This window comes from Scyliorhinus canicula, chromosome 14, assembly GCF_902713615.1.
Source record: "Scyliorhinus canicula chromosome 14, sScyCan1.1, whole genome shotgun sequence".
NCBI lineage: Eukaryota > Metazoa > Chordata > Chondrichthyes > Carcharhiniformes > Scyliorhinidae > Scyliorhinus > Scyliorhinus canicula.
Window position 1 is genome coordinate 101,204,932 of NC_052159.1, and position 19,135 is coordinate 101,224,066.

The 19,135-nt window shown below is 43.2% G+C and overlaps 2 protein-coding genes across 4 annotated transcripts in view; one reads left to right on the forward strand and one right to left on the reverse strand.

The window, feature by feature from the left end:
* ercc5 (excision repair cross-complementation group 5) overlaps positions 1-19,135 on the forward strand; it is a 178,571-nt gene that overhangs the window by 71,884 nt on the left and 87,552 nt on the right. The window contains exons 9-10 of the mRNA XM_038817949.1: positions 1,157-1,253; positions 4,980-5,279. Of these exons, the coding sequence (XP_038673877.1) occupies positions 1,157-1,253; positions 4,980-5,279 (397 nt within the window). The remainder of the gene's footprint in view (positions 1-1,156; positions 1,254-4,979; positions 5,280-19,135) is intronic.
* Positions 10,241-19,135, reverse strand: part of zgc:172121 (uncharacterized protein LOC337599 homolog) — a 39,838-nt gene continuing 30,943 nt past the window's right edge. For 2 of the 3 annotated variants that reach the window (XM_038817756.1, XM_038817757.1), the window contains exon 8: positions 10,246-11,115. In XM_038817756.1, coding sequence (XP_038673684.1) covers positions 11,042-11,115 — 74 coding nt within the window. In that variant the 3' untranslated portion in view covers positions 10,246-11,041. Of the gene's footprint in view, positions 11,116-19,135 lie in introns of all 3 variants that reach the window. The other variant, XR_005463124.1, reaches the window with a different exon arrangement.

A 19,135-nucleotide genomic window follows, 5' to 3' on the forward strand; every position in this document is an offset into this window, starting at 1 on the left:
ATAATTCCGTCAGGGTTACACCAATAGTTAGTCCAAAAAAAGGTAGAAGAATGAAATATTCTTTTAACTTCTGAGAAACTATAGCAAACACCCAGACCAATCTGCCTCCTCCCCATCCCCCGACCCAAGGAATCCCCTACGGGCTCGCACGTTCCCCAAGCCTGATGATCCCCGAGCTCCCTGTCTGACCCGCAGGCATGGTTGTCGAAGATGTTTTGTGAAATTAATCATTGATCTCTGACTCCAACGGTAAGTAGACCTACAGGATATTTATGGAGCTTTGCAGAGATGTGAGCTTTGCTAGTTGCTTTCAACCAAAATCATTGTATTCCCTACATTACAATAGTGACTACACTTTAAAAGTACTTCATTCGCTATAAAGAACTTTGAGATACCCTGCTGTCAGGAATGATGGTTATATAAATGCAATGTTTTATTTCCTAAAATAATTATGTCCAAATTCTCCAAAAGAGACTGGAACCATGCACATCTATTTCTTTGTATCACTATTCGACATTCAATTTAAATAAAATTGAAAGTTATTTAACTGAATATTTTAAGCTATGTTTTATTGTTGACCTACGTTGATCGCATGAATGCATTGGAGAGAGTACAGAAGAGGTTTCCAAGAATGTTTCCAGTGATGAGAAACTTCAGCTATGAACTTAGATTGCAGAAGTTGGAATTGCTCTCCTTGTAGAGAACAAGGCTAAGAGCAGATTTGATGGAGGCTTTCAAAATCATGAAGGACTGGACAGAGTGGGTGGTGAGAACCTGTTCCCACTCGTAAAAGGATTGAGAATCAGACAACAAAGGTTTAAAAGAAGCAAAAGTGAAGTGAGAAAAAACATCTTCACACAACGAGTGGTTGGGATCTGGAATGCACTGCCTGGAAGTGTGGTGGAGGCAGGCTCAATTAAGGCATTTAAGAGGGAATTAGATGATTATTTGAATTGAACAGTGCGGGGAACAGGGAAAAGATAGCAGAATGGTGCAAAGTCAGAATGCTCATTCAGAGAACCAGTGCAGGCATAATGGGCCAAATGGCCTCCTTCTGCACTGTGTGATTGTGAACTTTGTGTATTTGTTACTGCAAATTATCCAGGGTTGCAATAAAGGTGTATCTACTAATACAATGACTTTTTTCTGAATTTAGGTGGGCAGATATAGTGACAGATCTCAACACTCAGAATCCTGAATACCTTGATATTCGAAATTCCGAAAAGGGTATACAGTACAGAAAAACCAAAAAGGTATCAATTAAAATTTTGAATGTCATTTTTTTAATGGTATCTGTCATGTCATAAACAACATTCGAGATATTGCAGTTTTGTACTGTGCTGTGAATTATAAGATTGTTAACGGCACTGAATCTTGGCTACTACTTTTGGTTAAAACTAAGTGTCAAACTTCACTTTATTCATTTACAATCTTTGTTGATTGTATATTTTCCTTTTGAAATATAATAGTTAAACTTCAAGTCACCCTCATTCTTTTCTGAATGCAACTCTGATCATGTTGCTTACTGGTATCCGATTTTATCCCTGCTCATCTCCACTTCAAAATAGTTGCTTTCACACCTAACCCCCTTTTTTTTAATGTTTAAACCTGGCAGCCTAACTGTCTTCAGTCTCATTAAATTAGTAACACCCAAACAAACCCGCAAGCCTGGTTTCACAGTGTACCACAGTGATATTAGGAAAATGTTGAAAAATATACTCTTGTCACACTTCAACTGCATGAAATTGTGGAGAAAGCAGATTCAATAATAACTTTTAAAATGGAATTGGATAAACATTTGAAATGGAAAAATGCAAGACCAGAAGGAAAGAGCAGGCGAGTAAGACTAATTGCATTTTGGTAGATAAATCTCCAGGGTCAGATTAAATGTATCCCTGGCTGTTGAGGGAGGAAAGAGCAGGGGTGCTCGCAATAAATTTAAATTCCTCTCTGACCACAGGAGAGGTGCCGGAGTCCTGGAGGATAGCCAATGTGGTACCATTATTCAAGAAGGAAGGTAGGGATAAACCATGAAACTACAGGCCAATCAGTCTAACCTCAGTGATAGGGAAACTAGTGGAAGCAATTATGACAGACAGAATTAATCTGCATTTGGAGGGGCAAGGATTAATCAAGAACAGTCAGCATGATTTTGTTAAAGGGAGGTCATGTCTGACCAACTTGATTGAATTTTTTGAAGAGGTGACCAGGTGTGTAGATGAGGGAAATGCATTTGGTGTAGTCTTCAGCAAGGCTTTTGATAAGGTCCCACATGGAAATTGATAACGAAGTTGAGAGCCCATGGGATCCAAGGAAATTTGGCAAATTGGATCCAGAATTGGCTGAGTGGCAGGAAGCAGAGGGGATGATTGAGGCGCATTTTTATGACTGGAAGCCTGTATCCATTTAGGTCCCGCAAGGATCAATGTTGGGCCCTTGCTGTTTGTGGTTTATATAAATGATTCCGATATGAATGTAGGAGGGTTGATCATGTTTGCAAATGATATGAAAATTGGTGGGTTGGTAAATAGTGAGGAGGATCGCCTTCGATATAGAAGGGCTGGTCAGGTGGGCTGATCAGTGGAAATTGGAATTCAATCCAGATAAGTGTGAGGTGATGCACTTGGGCAGGACAAACAAGGCAAAGGAATACATGATAAACGTCAGGACCCAGAAGCACCAAGGATCAAAGGGACCTTGGTGTGCACCAGTCCCTTAAGGTAGCACAACAGGTAGGTACAGTGGTTAAGAAGGCATATGGTCTATTTGCCTTCATTAGCAGAGGCACAGAATTTAAGAGCAGGGAGGTTATGCTGGAACAGTATAAAATGTTGGTTAGGCCACAGCGAGAGTATTGTGTGCAGTTCTGGAATCCACATTATAGGAGGGATGTGATAGCACTGGACAGGGTGTGGAGGAGATTTACCAGGATTTGCCTGGGCTGGAGAGTTTGAGGTGTAAAGAGAGATTGGATGGACTTTGATTGTTTTCGTTGGAGTAGAGGAGACTGAGGAGGGACATGATTGAGATGTATAAAATTATGACGGGCATAGATAAGGGTACACAGAAAGAAACATTTCCCCTTGGTGCAGGGATCAATGACCATGGGCATAGATTTAAGGTAAGGGGCAGGAGGTTTAGAGAGGATGTGAGGGGAAACCTTTTTTACCCAGCTGGTAGTGGGAGTTTGGAACTCACTGCCTGAAAGGGTGGTGGAGGCAGAGACCCTCATAACATTTAATAAGTATTTAGGTGTGCACTTGTGACCCCAAGGCATATACAGCTATGGGCCAAGTGCTGCGAAATGGGATTAGAATAGTTAGGTGATTGTTTTTGATCAGCACGGACGGGCTGTGCTGTTGAAAACTCACCACTATTCTTAGAATTCCCCCTATACCAAAAAGGGCCGAGATTTTAAATGGTGAACAGGGATTCTCACTCCCTGACTCTGATGCAGGCTTCAGTGGGTGCTATTCAGGTCAAACTATATTTTCAAGTTATCCCCCGGTATAATCCACGCCTTCACCGAAGATTTCATCTACTTACCACTTAGTAGCATAGATCCTGGGTCCCGCATTGCTAAGTAAGTAAAGTAGACATAGGAATAACCACTGTTTCAGGTTAAATTAAGTTATTTTATTATATTTTTTCTTTTAAAAGCTGCAATCACTTTATTTACAGAAAGGTAAAAAGATCTTGCTTCTGGATCCTTCTGGTTGGTTGAAGGGACCTTCAGGCCCAACTTGACAATCAATCTTCTTTAAAGTCTGTTCTTTAGATGTATTCGCTGGTTAGCTCGGTTGCTATGTCTTGTCAATCCCATGTACTGAGCTATGAGAGCTGGCTCTGCTGGCTATCTCTGAGCTGACTCTGCCTTCTCTTTAAATTCTAGTCTTCCTTAGATGTATTAGCTGTTTTAGCTCAGCTGTTATGTCTTATCTTTCCCATGACCGAGCTGGCTGTAAGGTGACTCTGCTTCTCATGTTCCTTCTTTCCTTCTCTTCAAGTTCTGGTTCCTGCCCTGGTCTCTGGGTTTATATTCTCTTTCTAACAGTTAAGTTTTTATGACTTAATTGTGAAATAACTTATTTCACTTTGATTGTAAAAAGTATCTTTGATCTAAACATTCTAATACAACTAAGTATTCATTTTGACATGATCTCACCTCTCAGGTCTCTGATTACATTGTTTCCTTTGTGATGTTCAAAGTTCCTTTATGATTTTCAAAAATGCTTTGGTTTCACTAGGTGTTAATTTTGGTTTGGTTCCTGTCATTTCTATAGTTTTATTTTCCAATTGTGTCCTCAGCTCATAATTTTGACTTTGATTTTGGCTTTAAATTATGTTTCTCGTAGACTGATAGTCTCCAGTTTTCTTTAATTTACTCGATGTCGGCAAATTTCACACCTAGAATTGTCACCAAATTCAACTGAACCTCATCCTTTCCTTTCCAGCTGCTTACTAAGATAGTTAATTTCAATGAAGGTATGAAACATTGCTTTAAGCTGTATGCTAAAATCCACTTGGTTATAACTTGAAAGACCAGCCTGTTTTAAGCATTCACCACCTAATTCAACTGAAACCTTCATCCATGCTTTTCCAGATGCTTTCTAAGATAGTTACTTTCAATGAAGGTGTGAGCCATTGTTTTTAGCTTCATACAAAAATCCTGTGTGTTTGTTTGGGAGAAGGAATCAGCATTTTATAATCCTGATCTTTGCAGCTGCTATTAACCCTTCGTGGGATCTTTCCCTGTATTCTCTCATGTTTCTCTCAGACCAGATATTGCCAGTCTTCCATGTTTCAAATGACACATCTTTCCATATTTTCAATAACAGCCAAAAGGCCTTTTCTGTGCTGTAGCAGTCTATGGCTCTTTATGGTAGCGGACCTAGATCTGATGGGCTGAATGGCCAACTCCTGTTCTGCATTATTTTATGCTCATTGCCTTAATTATGTTTGATGTGGTTTCTAATTAGGTTGGTGGAAACTTGCATTGCATAATCGCATTCCAAAAATTGAACTGGCAAAAATTAAGCACTTGGATGATGAGCATTGGAAATTTCAGATGTGAAACACGTTCAAAGGTATCAGAATGCAAGGCCAACTCTGCCATTGGTCTGGAAAGAGTTTTAAATGATCATCGTGAACCATCAACGAATGACAATAATGATAGTGATGGATTCCAGCAAACATCCGAATGGAAGCAAATCTCAAGTCCATACGATTATAGAGATGGTGTATCTCCTGAAAGTGACACTGATGAAGAAAGTATTGAATGAATTTAACAATACACAGTCGAATGTACTTGAGGTATGAAGAGTTGGGACATAAAATGACTTGGGCATGCTTTCGATTCAAAATTTGTGGGTATTAAAAGTGTAAACTGTTTTTTTTAATAAATTTAGATTAGCCAATTATTTTTTCCAATTAAGGGGCAATTTAGTGTGGCCAATCCACCTACTCTGCACATCTTTGGGTTGTGGGGGCGAAACCCACGCAGACACGGGGAGAACGTGCAAACTCCACACGGACAGTGACCCAGAGCCGGGATCGAAAGTGTAAACTGTGTTGTGAAAAAGCTTTGAGAAAAATAAGATTGGTCTCAGCAAATTGTTTTTCCAGTGATGTTAAAAAGTGTTGCAAAAAGTGAAGTTGAAAACCTATGTTATAATTGTGTAATAAGAAATGCATAGGCCAGTCAGTTGTGTACAGTGCATTAATGTAGGGATTAAAACCAATGTAAGCACATTGAGGAGTTGTTAAATACAAGTCCTGCTTTAATTTTCCAATTTTGAGTAGCTTTTTCTAAAGAGAATGAGTTCCAGACACCATTCTGCACAAAAAGAGAATCATCTTTTTCAGAGTTGACATTTTAAAAATTAATAAAGTGCTTTTCTAATTCATTCAGGATGTAGACTGGTGTCTGTGCAAGGTGCATACAAGAAATGTAGTTGGTTATACTGAAGATATAGTATTGTGGAGACTATTTTATGTACAGTTCAATGCAGTGACAAAAATTGCCTTATTGATTGGCTATTTAACTAGTAATAGCGCAAGAAAAGTCATAGTTTATTAACAATGTTATAACTCCTTTCATGAATTTAGGAACATATTTGCAATAAAATGCCTTATAAAACATGTAAATAGGAAAGGAGAATGCTCATCTTATCTGGCTTTTTACTATTTGAATAGAACTGCTTTCAACGCTGCAGGATTGATACTATTGAGCATAAAATCTGACAGCCGGGTAGTGGGATTGTCGCTTGACTAGTAATCCAGAGACTTTGTTTTGAATCCCCACCATGACATATGGTGAAATTTGACTGAAATAAAAAGTGTAATGATGACCATGAAACCATTGCCAATTGGTTTAAAAATCCATCTGGTTCATTAATGTCCTTCAGGGAAGGAAATCACATCCACAGCAATCTGGTTGACTCTCAATTGCACTCTGGGATGGACAGTAAATGCTGACCCAGTGAGCAATGCCCATATCCCATGAACAAATAAAGTGTATAAATGTGACAGTTGTAGTTACCTTATTCTGCCTCCAGAATTGTTGCACACGTGACTAGAAGCATGAGTAGGCCATCTGGCCCTTTTAAGCCTACTCTGCCATTCAATGAGATCATGGCTGATCTTTCGTGGACTCAGTTCCATTTTCCCGCCCGAACACCATAACCCTTTATTCCTTTATTCTTCAAAAAACTATCTATCTTTATCATGAACAGAATTTCCTTCGAAGTGCCTGTCTGCTTTACTCCGTTGTGCTTAAATTCTGGAATATATTGAATCATAGAATTTACAGTGCAGAAGGAGGCTACTCGGCCCATCAAGTCTGCACCAGCCCTTGGAAAGAGCACCCCAACCAAGCCCACACCTCCACCCCATCCCTGCAACCTAGCAATGCCATCCAACCCTTTTGGACACTTGAGGGCAATTTGGCATAGCCAATCCACGTAACCTGTACATCTTTGGACTGTGGGAGGAAACCTGGGTACCCGGAGGAAACCCACACAGACATGGGGAGAACGTGAAGACTCCACGCAGACAGTGACCCAAGCCAGGAATTGAACCTGCACCTTGGAGTTGTGAGGTCGACAGGGCTAACCACTATGCCACCGTGCCACACGGTGGACTATAAACACCAACTGGGCCAAATGGTCTGTTTAGTTTGTCATTTATTCTGAGTCCATAACCTTAATCCATACTGCTGCTGAGATTACCTAACAAATGGAAATATCTCTACAATCTCCTGGACTTTCGATCAATAGGACATCCTTTTATTGCAATGCAGTCAGCAAAGGTTGCCAGGGAAGGATGCGTCCCTTTTGGTTTATCCACACCAATTCCCAACCTTTTCAATTACACCGCACGCTTCATCCACTTTATTTTCCAGCTGAATCGATTGCTCATAAACGCTCCACAATGTAGTAGCCAACAGACAGTGGCCACTCACCACCCAGTGTTCCATCTCCATGGAGATGGAACTTGATGCCTGCTACATTTTTGATGGGTTCCATGCAGATACTTGTTGTTTCAACAAATCTCTAATTATATTTATTTCTATACATTTTTAAAATGTCAGTCTTAAATTACGAATAATTGAATTAAGCAAGGCCACAGTCGGGGAGAAAGAGGAAATATTACAGACCATGTCTCGCAAATTCAATTGACAAAATGAGTTGCATTCAAAGAGAGAGAAAGATTCTGGTAGATCCAGATAATTGACCAGAACTGTTCAGCTAAATTTAATTTTTTAAACTGCCGAAATCCATGCTGGTCGTAGAGGGGGAGCAAACAGCGTGATTTCCAGCAAACCGGATATAAATTACAAGCATCCATAAATGAGGAATTCACAAGAATAACGCCAATAAAGGTAAGGTCAACATGAGTCCAACTAATGTAAATGGTGTGTTGGAGTAGGGTGGAGTGAACGGAGAGAAGATCTGAATATGCAGAAACGTGGACAACAATCCTGATGTGAAATAACTTTGCTCAGAGAGCCGGTGAAGAGAAAGATTAATAACAAATGTATTATAAAAGATCATGATGGAGCCATATAGAACTTTAGTGAGGCCACAGCTGGAGTACTCTGTGCAATTCTGGTCGTCACATTATAGGAAGGATGTAATTGCACTGGAGGGGGTGTAGAGAAGAGGCACCAGGATGGTGCCTGGGATGGAACACCTAAGTTATAACGAAAAGTTGGATAGGCTTGAGTTGCTTTCACTGGAGCAGAGAAGACTTAGGGGTAACCTAATTGAGGTGTACAAGATTATGAGGGGCATGGACAGGGTGGATAAGGAGAAGCTGTTCCCCTCAGTTGAAGGATCAGTTATGAGGGGACACAAGTTCAAACTGAGGGTTGGAGGTGGGTGAGGTGGGGTGGGGGGATTTGAGGAAAAACATTTTTACCCAGAGTGGTGATGGTCTGGTATGCACTGCCTGTGAGGGTGATAGAGGCAGGATGCCTCGTATCCTTTAAAAAAAATCTGGATGTGTACTTGGCATACCATAATATTTTAGGCTATGGGCCAAGTGCTGGGAAGTGGGATTAGTTGGGCAGGTCAGGGCCTTTCGTGCATCGGTGCAGATTTTGTAGCCATCTGGGATGGCAACTTCCAACTAAGCACAGAGCAACTCACAAAGACTGATGGGTAAAATAGACAAGCCAAGAGTCAGGCAGGTTCTGAGCCTGAAATGCATATTTTTCAGCAAAGTCCAGACGGTATTGAAACCCCGTCCCATTAGTATGTTAATCAGGCCGATTAGCAGATGATGGCCATCTCCCCCAACACAAAGGACTGGTAATCCAACAACCGGGAAAGTCCCAGACATTTTGACGCCACTCCCTGTCCAAAGGAAACACAAACAACAGGGTCAATGACCACTTGAGACACGCCCAGTCATCCAGATCTCCGCCCACTTATTGGCTAAGGAATCGAACGGAGTGATCAGGGATCACCCAATTAGTAAGGCCCAAATTGAAGGACCGCCCAAAAGAGCGCGAAAGCCCCCAAATATAAAGGAAGAGTTCGCCATATGCTCGCTCTCTTTTGGCCTCGGTAACCCGGTCACGGTCATCGCCAATCGCAGCAACACCAGAAGCATGTTTGAGTTCAATGCCCACTACCAGACGAATTTGCGAGTGGGGGCGCATGTTGTTCCCCTCATTTTACACCTGGGCTGTGAGAAACACAAGAAATCAAACTGAGGCAGTGGTGACATATTCGTCTTGTCTGGACTGAACCAGCTCCAAGTTGGCCTCCCAAGAAGTTTTGAGCAGCTCTGTGGGGGTGGGTCATGCTCTCATGTTGGATTTACAAAGCAGGGGAGAGTGCGAATGCAGTCCCCCATCATCATAAATTTTGCAGTCAAGTATCCGCACTTGGGCAATGGGGAAGTGCAGGCAAAGCTAAAGTGTGAGCTGAATATTAACAGGTCAGCCGGCAGATTGACGTGGCTCTCTCAGCAGACCAGGGAGCGAAGAAAGCACAAAATCACTCGGTATACATATTGAGTCAGTTTCCATTTCACTCAGCGGTGTAAACAATTAGCAAGGTGCAACTTAATATGTTCAAACTGTCCTTTTTCCCCCCACACAAAAAATAAAATTGGGGGCTGAGTCTGCTCCACTGACACATGCATGCTTCTTGCGTGTTCTTGATAGACTGTTTTGTAAGTTATCTGGATACTTTATTGATGTTTTCTCAAATCATTTGGTTCTGTTCAGGTATTTGTCTTTTTGATCTTATGATGGCACTGACACCTGCTGCAGTATATTTGCACTCAAATAAGTCCCATCTAGCCCAGCAAACAAAGAGCTGTAGAGAAGGCAATCCATATCTTACAAAAAGAGAACTCAACAAGGTTTATGCCAGGGACGTTTGAGCAAGTCAAGTTCATTGTTGTTAACAATTGCATGGTCAAAGTAAAATTAGGGGGCAGGTTAACGTTAAAGGGGCAATCCAAGGACATTGGTTGACTAATCACGGTTGACTAATCACTCATCATGTCCTAATAATGGTCAACATGTCCAAATAATGTAAAGCTACAGATACATTTGAATCTCCATTGAGCTCAATAATGTTTCACTGTGCTCTGGCCACTGCAACACTGGGAACCACCAAACACCCAAAGATGTGGTAGAAGGAGCTATGTGGTTGCTCTAGCCTAAAAGTACCAGTTCCTTCAGGAAAATAGATGATTGGTTGAAATAAGTAACTTATCAGAATGAAGTGAAAGGAGGAATCCTAAGATACTTTAATGGACAACGAAAGTAAAATTATACAGTACTTCCATATATACCTAGAGGAGGTAGTTGGATTCTCATTTGTTGGAGATGGCCACTGCCTGGCCCTTGTGTGTCACGGATGTTATTTGTCACATCAGTCCAAGTCTGAATGTTGTCCAGATAAGGGCACGGCCACCTCGACCCAAAACCTTGAAATCATCCCCATGACTCCTTTGATGTGTGAGGTGGGCTTCGATGTTCTGCACAGTGGTAGAGCTGTTGATACTCTGGCCTTGAAACTTTTTAAGAAGATGATTGCAGCAGTCAGAATTAGCCTCGTCCCTGAGAGAGTACCTCCTTTAACACAACGCTAGCAATTTTTAAACAAGCATCTAATATTTAAAATTGGCATCCTCACACTCTAAAAATTGCGATAAAGCTTCTCACAGCAATGGAACTACCAATGCTCAAACACAGTAAGAAAATCATTGTGCTATTTGTTTTTTCAGTATTCTAGTCACCATAATAGGTGTTTACCAGCTGCTCAAATGCTATGGGAATTCATATTTTAGATTATTCCGGATTTAAACTTTTGAAAGATCACTGTATACTTTCTCCCATTTGGAGATTAGATCGTGGAGTTAAACAGTGCATTGGAATAAGAATTTTTCAAACTCACTCAGCAACAGTTTATTTAATACTCAACAGGTTACTGGTGTGTCCAGTATTTAAACTGTAATAGGTGGTAATGGCAAAGAAAGTTAACGGTATTCACATTCCTCTTGCAATATTTGAAATTCATTAAGCTGACACATTCCCTTTTAGAATATCTCGTAGCTCTGCTATGTCAGCTGGGGTAGTTCTGCAGCAGCCACCTGTAATAGTCAAGTACAAAATTAAACGGGTAAATTCTTCACCATTATTAATAGAACTCAGAACCTATTTTTCAGCAAAAACAAAGATAGGCATGCCATTATGCTAGATGTTACAAAATAACGTATTTATGTTTAGATTCATGATTTAAGGGTTACACGGCATTTGAAATGCCGATGGTGAAAATAATAGCACTTCATATTAGAGTTAAATATTCCTGTTTAAAACTTGCTGCTGCTGGGAGATAAGGAATACCTAATACAGTTCATCCATAAATATATTTAGGTTCTCTAGCGTTTTAGTTTCTTACGATTAGAAACTAATCCTCCAAGATCGGAGTTTTCTGATCACAGTCAAACAATAACAAAACAAAATGGACAATCGCCGCAGGTCTGACAGCATCTGTGTAGAGAGAAGGGAGCTAATGTTTTGAGTCTGGATGATTCTTTGTCAGAGCTCAAAGCTTTGTCATGATACAAATGGCCATAGTATCTCTGAAAATTGGTCAGGATGCCCATTCCTTTCTCTTCGTTGATTCCCACTGAAATGTAGCAAACGTAAATAATCTCAAGACATGGCTGTGATGAATAATGCAGTCGAATAATCCAGGCTCACATTTTGTGATGAATGCAAGAAATTGTCATATTTTAAATTTATTGCAGTAATGTTATTAAAACTTGTGTTAAGATGCATACAGGTAGTATGACTGCTAGAGCGGTGATTAAGGTGCTGTAAAAGTGGCGTTATCATTGATTTGCAGTGAAGTGCTCTGCTAACAGGTCTTGAGAACCATTTACTTGTTCACAGATAGCTAATGGAATTTTGATTATGTTTGAAGGACACCTGCGATGCAGATAATTTATGAGGGGTATTGTGTTTGGTCCTGCTAAACAAGCGACATTGTGTAAGAAGAGACAAAATAATGCCTTATGCTTTGGGTACAGATGATGTAGTTAATGGGAGGAGCAAGGTCTATCTGAAAAGACAGTTAGTCCCAGAACTCCCATCTAAACGAAGGTGTTTCAGTTTGGTCCTGAAAGGTTCTCTCTCCAAAGATTCTGCACAGAAAAAAGCAAGTAGAAATCTGGTTATGACCTTTATTCCTGAGTGGTATTTGACATATATTGGTTTGCTTCTTTGGAATATAGTGGTAGGAAGTAGCTACATTTTTTTTCTTTTATTTAAGACTGTTAACTGTAAAGCTATTTCTTTGTTGCTAATATGGTTAATTCTGTGTTTAACGTTTGTTTTAACATAAAATATATTGGTCAGCATCATCACTCCGGGGGTGCAGTCATCTTTCCTCACAGTTTTACAAATTGAAAATAGTTGGGTTTCTTCTCCAGGATCCTAACATAATAATGAGTAGGAATGCGAGTGAAATGGCTTGGTGAAATCCCACATTAGCAACTAATAAACACATTCAGGTGTTTACATTAATATAGTATCCATATGGCATTCCAAAGCATCTCAACACAAATCCTGGGGCATTAATTCTCAAGGAAAATTAGGGATAGGCAACAATGTGGTCCTAGTCACCAACGCTCACATCCCAAGAACCAATAAAAAAAATTGTCAGTAGCTAGTCGTGCATTTATTGAAAAATAATTGTTTTTGAGAAAAATATATCCAGTACTTTAAAACAAAATACCATAGGTAAAAGCGAGAGTAAATTTTCATATTTTGTTTATTAAACAAACAACATAAATAGAACTATTCTATGTTCAGACTATTGGTCCATATAGGGTACACAAGAACAGGAGCATCCAGCATCAGTGATCACATAACATTGAAACTGAAATGATCATGGAAACAAGACCGACTTTAAAATGGTTTTGTAAAGAGCAGCCTTTGAGAGAATGTGAACCTACATTAGGAAAAAGAGGTTCATTTTGACAAAACATGGTCAAGGTATAACCTGCTGGAGCTTTTCAAAGAGATCAGTGACCAGGCAAGTATTTTAAAATATTTTTTATTCTCCTTTTTCACACTTTCTCCCAAATATACACCCAACAATAAACAATAATCAGTAACGAATGCAATGTCAAACCCCATATCAATAACAACGATCCCATCCTCCCACCAAACCCCAAACATTAACCCGTTAACATAAACACATGACAAAAAGGAATCAGGAATCACCCATAGTCACTGTGGTGATATGCATCACTGTAGATACACAAGGGGTTAATGTAAGTACACGTAGACTAGATAGACACTAGAGGGAGCACCAGAGACATGACACCCAGACACTCAACCAATAGGTCAGTAAGATAGGACACGACCAATGGGCATTCAGGATACACACAAGAGGTGACACTACCACAGGGGGGCATTACACCAACCCATATATAAAGGACACAGCACACATGATCTTCCTCTTTCCAGTGGAGACACTCAGTGAGTACACAGGGTTGATTCAACATCAAACCCACCACATGGATTGTAGCAGACTGGTATGTCAGTCTGAGTAGCTATAGAAGGATTAACAGTAGTGGCGAATCCAAGGAGGAGATTTGTAAATACTTAAATAAATGTGTTGAAGTTATCTCCACGTCTTAACCTTCCTTTGTCAGAGTGCACATCAAGGAAGCCGCTTATGCTACGCCAAGAGCATAACAAGACAGTCACCATTAACACATACAGTCCCTCTCCCCCCAAACCTCCCAGCACCCCACCGCCGACACCCCCCCCCCCCCCCGCAATGTTCAATATGATCTAATTCTCGAAAGTGCATAGAACATACAGTGCAGAAGGCCATTCGGCCCATCGAGTCTGCACCGACCCACTAAAGCCCTCACTTCCACCCTATCTTCATAACCCAATAACCCCTCCTAACCTTTTTGGTCACAAAGGACAATTTAACATGGCCAATCCACCTGTCCCGCACATCTTTGGACTGTGGGAGGAAACCGGAGCACCCGGAGGAAACCCACACAGACATGGGGAGAACGTGCAGACTCCACACAGACAGTGACCCAGCCGGGAATCGAACCTGGGACCCTGGTGTTGTGAAGCTGTTGCTCTGTTTACTTGCTATAAATATAGCAGTCAATATGGTCGCCTTCCTTAATCCTAATTATGTTTACAGTTAGAGTCGCCAGGTATCTCTCGATACCGCCACAAGGTTCAAACCTGAATACTGATCAAAGAGCCAATACACCAGTTAGTTAGTTCAAAGTCAATACTATTTATTTACACACACAGTAAGACCTACTCATGCCCTGGCCCCGACAGCGCCCTGAACCCCGCCAGACGCAACCACCCACCTTCCACAAGGGCTGACGTCTCCCATCGGATCTCAGGATCATCCAGCAGCAGCTGCCGACCGAGGAAGCAAGGGAAACGCGGTGGTCTGCAGGTTAGACTGAAGCAATGCGGTTTCAAGACCCCTCTCCCCAGCATACTTCTGGCAAACGTCCAAGCCATTGAAAACAAGCTCGATGAACTTAACACCAGGCTTACCTCTCAGAGGGAAGTAAAAGACTGCTGTGTGCTCTGTTTCACAGAGACATGGCTCACCCCTGCCTCACCGGACTGTGCCATACAACCTGAAGGCTTCTCTATTCACCGGGCGGACCGCACAGCATCTTCAGGCAAAGTGAAGGGTGGAGGGGTTTGCCTCCTCATCAACTCCTCCTGGTGCTTTGATGTGGCGACCCTGGCGACCTACTGCTCCCCAGACCTGGAAATCCTGACCGTAAAAGTGCCACCCATAGTATCTTCCACGTGAGTTCACTTCAGCCATTATCACAGCGCTCTACATCCCACCCCAGGCAGAAGTGAGGAAGGCGTGGATGAACTGTACACAGTCATAAACAACTACGAAACAGAACACCCGGAGACCTTGTTCATCGTGGCCATAGACTTCAACAAGTCCAACCTCAAGAGTGTACTGCCAAAATTCCATCAGCACATTTCCTATCCCACCAGGGGCGACAACACTCTTGACCCCTGCTCCTCAAAAATCAAGGGTGCCTACCGTTCCATCCCCCAACCGCATTTTGGGAAATCAGACCATAAGACTGTGCTCCTTCTCCCGGCTTACAAGCAAAAACTCAAGCGGGAGAATCCAGCTAAGAAGGCTGTGCAGTGCTGGTCCAGGAGACAGAAGAGCTCTTTGGTGACTGCTTAGAGACAGTGGACAGGTCCATATTTAAGAACTCAGCGACTAACTTAAATGAGTATGCCACCACCGTCACAGACTTCATCAGCAAATGTGTGGACGACTGCGTGCCAAAGAAAGCAGTACGTGCGTTCCCCAACCGGAAACCATGGCTCAACCGCGAGATTGACTCCCTACTGAAGGACAGATCTGAGGCGTTCAAGACAGACGACCCTGTCCTATACAAGAAATCCAGGTACGATCTCCGCAAAGCCATCCGAGATGCCAAGAGAGAATATCAAACTAAGCTAGAGTCACAGACAGACTCTCGGCGGTTGTGGCAAGGACTAAACAACATAACAGGCTACAAAGCGAAGCCGAGCAGTATCCCTGACAGCAGCGCACCCCTCCCCGATGAACTTAATGCATTCTATGCTCGGTTCGAGCAAGTAACCAACATTCCGCTTTCGAGTACCCCAGCAGCCCATAATTCACCCATACCTACCATCACAGCTTCCGAAGTCAGATCGGCCTTCCTGAAAGTGAACCCGTGGAAGGCGACAGGCCCGGACGGGATCCCTGGTCGTGCACTCAGAGCCTGCGCAGACCAGCTGGCAGAGGTATTCACAGACATCTTTAACCTGTCCCTATACCACTCCGAGGTCCCCACCTGCTTCAAGAAGACCACCATCATACCGGTACCAACGTGCCTCAATGACTACCGCCCGGTGGCCCTGACGTCAGTTGTAATGAAGTGCTTCGAGAGGCTGATCATGAAGCGCATCACCTCCATACTCCCGGAACGCCTTGACCCACTTCAATTCGCATACTGTCGCAACCAGTCCACATCAGACGCCATTTCCCTGGCCCTACACTCATCCCTAGAGCATCTCGAAAACAAGGACTCCTATATCAGACTCCTATTGACTACAGCTCCGCCTTCAACGCCATAACCCCAGCCAAGCTCATATCAAAGCTCCAAAACCTAGGACTTGGCTCTCCACTCTGCAACTGGATCCTCGATTTTCTGACCAACAGACCACAGTCAGTAAGAATGAACACCAACACCTCCTCCACAATAGTCCTCAATACCGGTGCCCCACAAGGCTGCGTACTTAGCCCCCTACTCTACTCCCTGTACACACACGACTGTGTGGCAAAACTTGGTTCCAACTCCATCTACAAGTTTGCTGACGATACGACCATAGTGGGCCGGATCTCGAATAACGACGAGTCAGAATACAGGAGGGAGATAGAGAACCTGGTGTAACGACAACAATCTCTCCCTCAATGCCAGCAAAACTAAAGAGCTGGTCATTGTCTTCAGGAAGCAAAGTACTGTACACACCCCTGTCAGCATCAACGGGGCCGAGGTGGAGATGGTTAGCAGTTTCAAATTCCTAGGGGTGCACATCACCAAAAATCTGTCCTGGTCCACTCACGTCGCACTATCACCAAGAAAGCACAACAGCGCCTATACTTCCTCAGGAAATTCAGCATGTCCACATTAACCACTACCACCTTTTACAGATGCACCGTAGAAAGCATCCTATCTCGCTGCATCACAGCCTGGTATGGCAATTGCTCGGCCCAGGACCGCAAGGAACTTCAGAGAGTCGTGAATACCGCCCAGTCCATCACACAAACCTGCCTCCCATCCATGAACTCCATCTACACCTCCCGCTGCCTGGGGAAAGCGGGCAGCATAATCAAGGATCCCTCCCACCCGGCTTACTCACTTTTCCAACTTCTTCCATCGGGCAAGAGATACAGAAGTCTGAGAACACGCACGAACAGACTCAAAAACAGCTTCTTCCCCACTGTCGCCAGACTCCTAAATGACCCTCTTATTGACTGACCTCATTAACACTACACCCTGTATGCGTCATCCGATGCCAATGCTTATGTAGTTAGATTGTATATCTGATGCCCTATTATGTATTTTCTTGAATTTTGTTTAATTCCCTTTTCTTCCCATGTACTGAATGATCTGTTGAGCTGCTTGCAAAAAAATACTTTTCACTGTATCTCGGTACACGTGACAATAAACAAATCCAATCCAATCATGCACAAAGTACTACAAACTAAACTATCTCTAACGCTAACGCCTATACTTAACTTCGAGTGCCCACTCAGTCAGAGGAGCAATGGCCGTTGTTCGGATCTGAGGTTGTTGGGTTCGAAGAGGTACAGGAGAACAGCGAAGGTCGTCCGTCTGGTAGCGAGCGTTGACCTTGAACTTATTCGCTTCTGGACGGGTCTCTCCGCTTTGAGAGCCAAGTCCAAGAGAGCAAATTTCTCGTGGGGGTTCCTTGTTATACCTGGAGGGGCTTTGCGTGCTTTTAGGCGGGCCTTAAACTTGGTCCCAGTTAATTGGGCTGCTTCTCAATCACTTATCGTTCCTGACCAATAAAGGGGTGGGTGCCCTGATGGCTGGGCGTGTCTTAGGTGGCCGTTGGCCTTGCTTTGTTTGTGCTTTCGGTTTGGGGAACTGGCGCCAGGATGTCTGAAGCAGTATCGGTTGCTTGAGTGTTTTTCCTTTGTTCCCGGAGATGGGCCATCAATATGTTAATTGACCTATAGTTTCAATTCTGTCTGGGAGTTGTCTTTCCAATATGCATACAGGCTCTGTGCCTGCTTGTTTTCCTAACATTGTCCACAGTTCCCTACATTCTTTGCGAGCGTCCATTTTGTATTCTGGAAGTGGCCATCCCAGATGGCTACAAAGCCACAATGCTATTTCACTGTGCTACTGTGCTGCCCACATAATGAATAACACCCATGAATTGTAGAACCCCTCCATCCTTCCCCTCAGTTCAAGTCTGACCTTCCCCCCCCCCCCCCCCCCGCCACGCCAGGACACAGGGTGGAGAGGTTGATCTCCACCCGAACAGGACGATCAACAAGGCGAAGGCTACAACATCTGCCTCCGTGCCCTTTTCCAACCCTGGCTGATCCGACACGCCAAATATGGCCTCCCAAGGGCCCTGGTCCAGTTTCATGTGCACCACTTTAGAGATTACCCTAAACACCTCCTTCCAGTAATCCTCCAGCTTTGAACAGGACCAAAACGTATGAACGTGGTTTGCAGGGCCCCCCGCAACTTTCACACACATCTTCTATCCCCTCAAAGAGCCGGCTCATCCTTGCCCTTGTAGGTGCACTCTCTACACCACCTTCAGCTGTATCAGCCCCAACCTCGCACACGAGGTGGAGGCATTCACCCTCTGGAACACCTCACACCAAACTCCTCCCCCATATCCTCTCCCAACTCTTCCTCCCACTTTGCCTGGATCGATTCTCGCGGCGCCTTCTCCTCCTCCAAAATAGTCCTGTAAACTGCTGATACTACCCCCTTCTCCAGTCCCCCTGTTGTCAGCAGATCCTCCAGCAATGTGGAAGCCAGCTTTATTGAGAAGCTCTGTACCTCCTTTCTGGCAAAGTCTCAAACCTGCATGTATCTAAATATTTCCCCCTGCTCCGTCCCATACTTCGCTCCCAGCTCCTTCAATCCTGCAAAATGACCCCCAAGAAACAAATCTTTTAGTGTCCTAATTCCTTTCTCCTCCCATCTCCAAAAATTTCCATCCCACTTCCCTGGCTCAAATCTATGGTTCCCCCGAATTGACATTTCCTTTGACCCTGTCCCCTACCCGAAGTGCTGTCAAAACTGCCTCCAAATTCTCCACAAAGCGATTATTACCGGACTCCCCGAGTATCTCCCCGGGCCGTCGGGGGTGTCTCTGTCATTAGTGCCTTCAATCCCAACCCTCTACCCAAACTCTCTTGAATTCTGACCTATTGGGAGTCAACCCGTCTGACCCAGCTCCGCACCTTCTCCACATTCACCACCCAGTAATAATATACATCAGGTTCGGAAGACCCAAACCCCCTGCCTGCCTTCCTCTCTGTAGTAG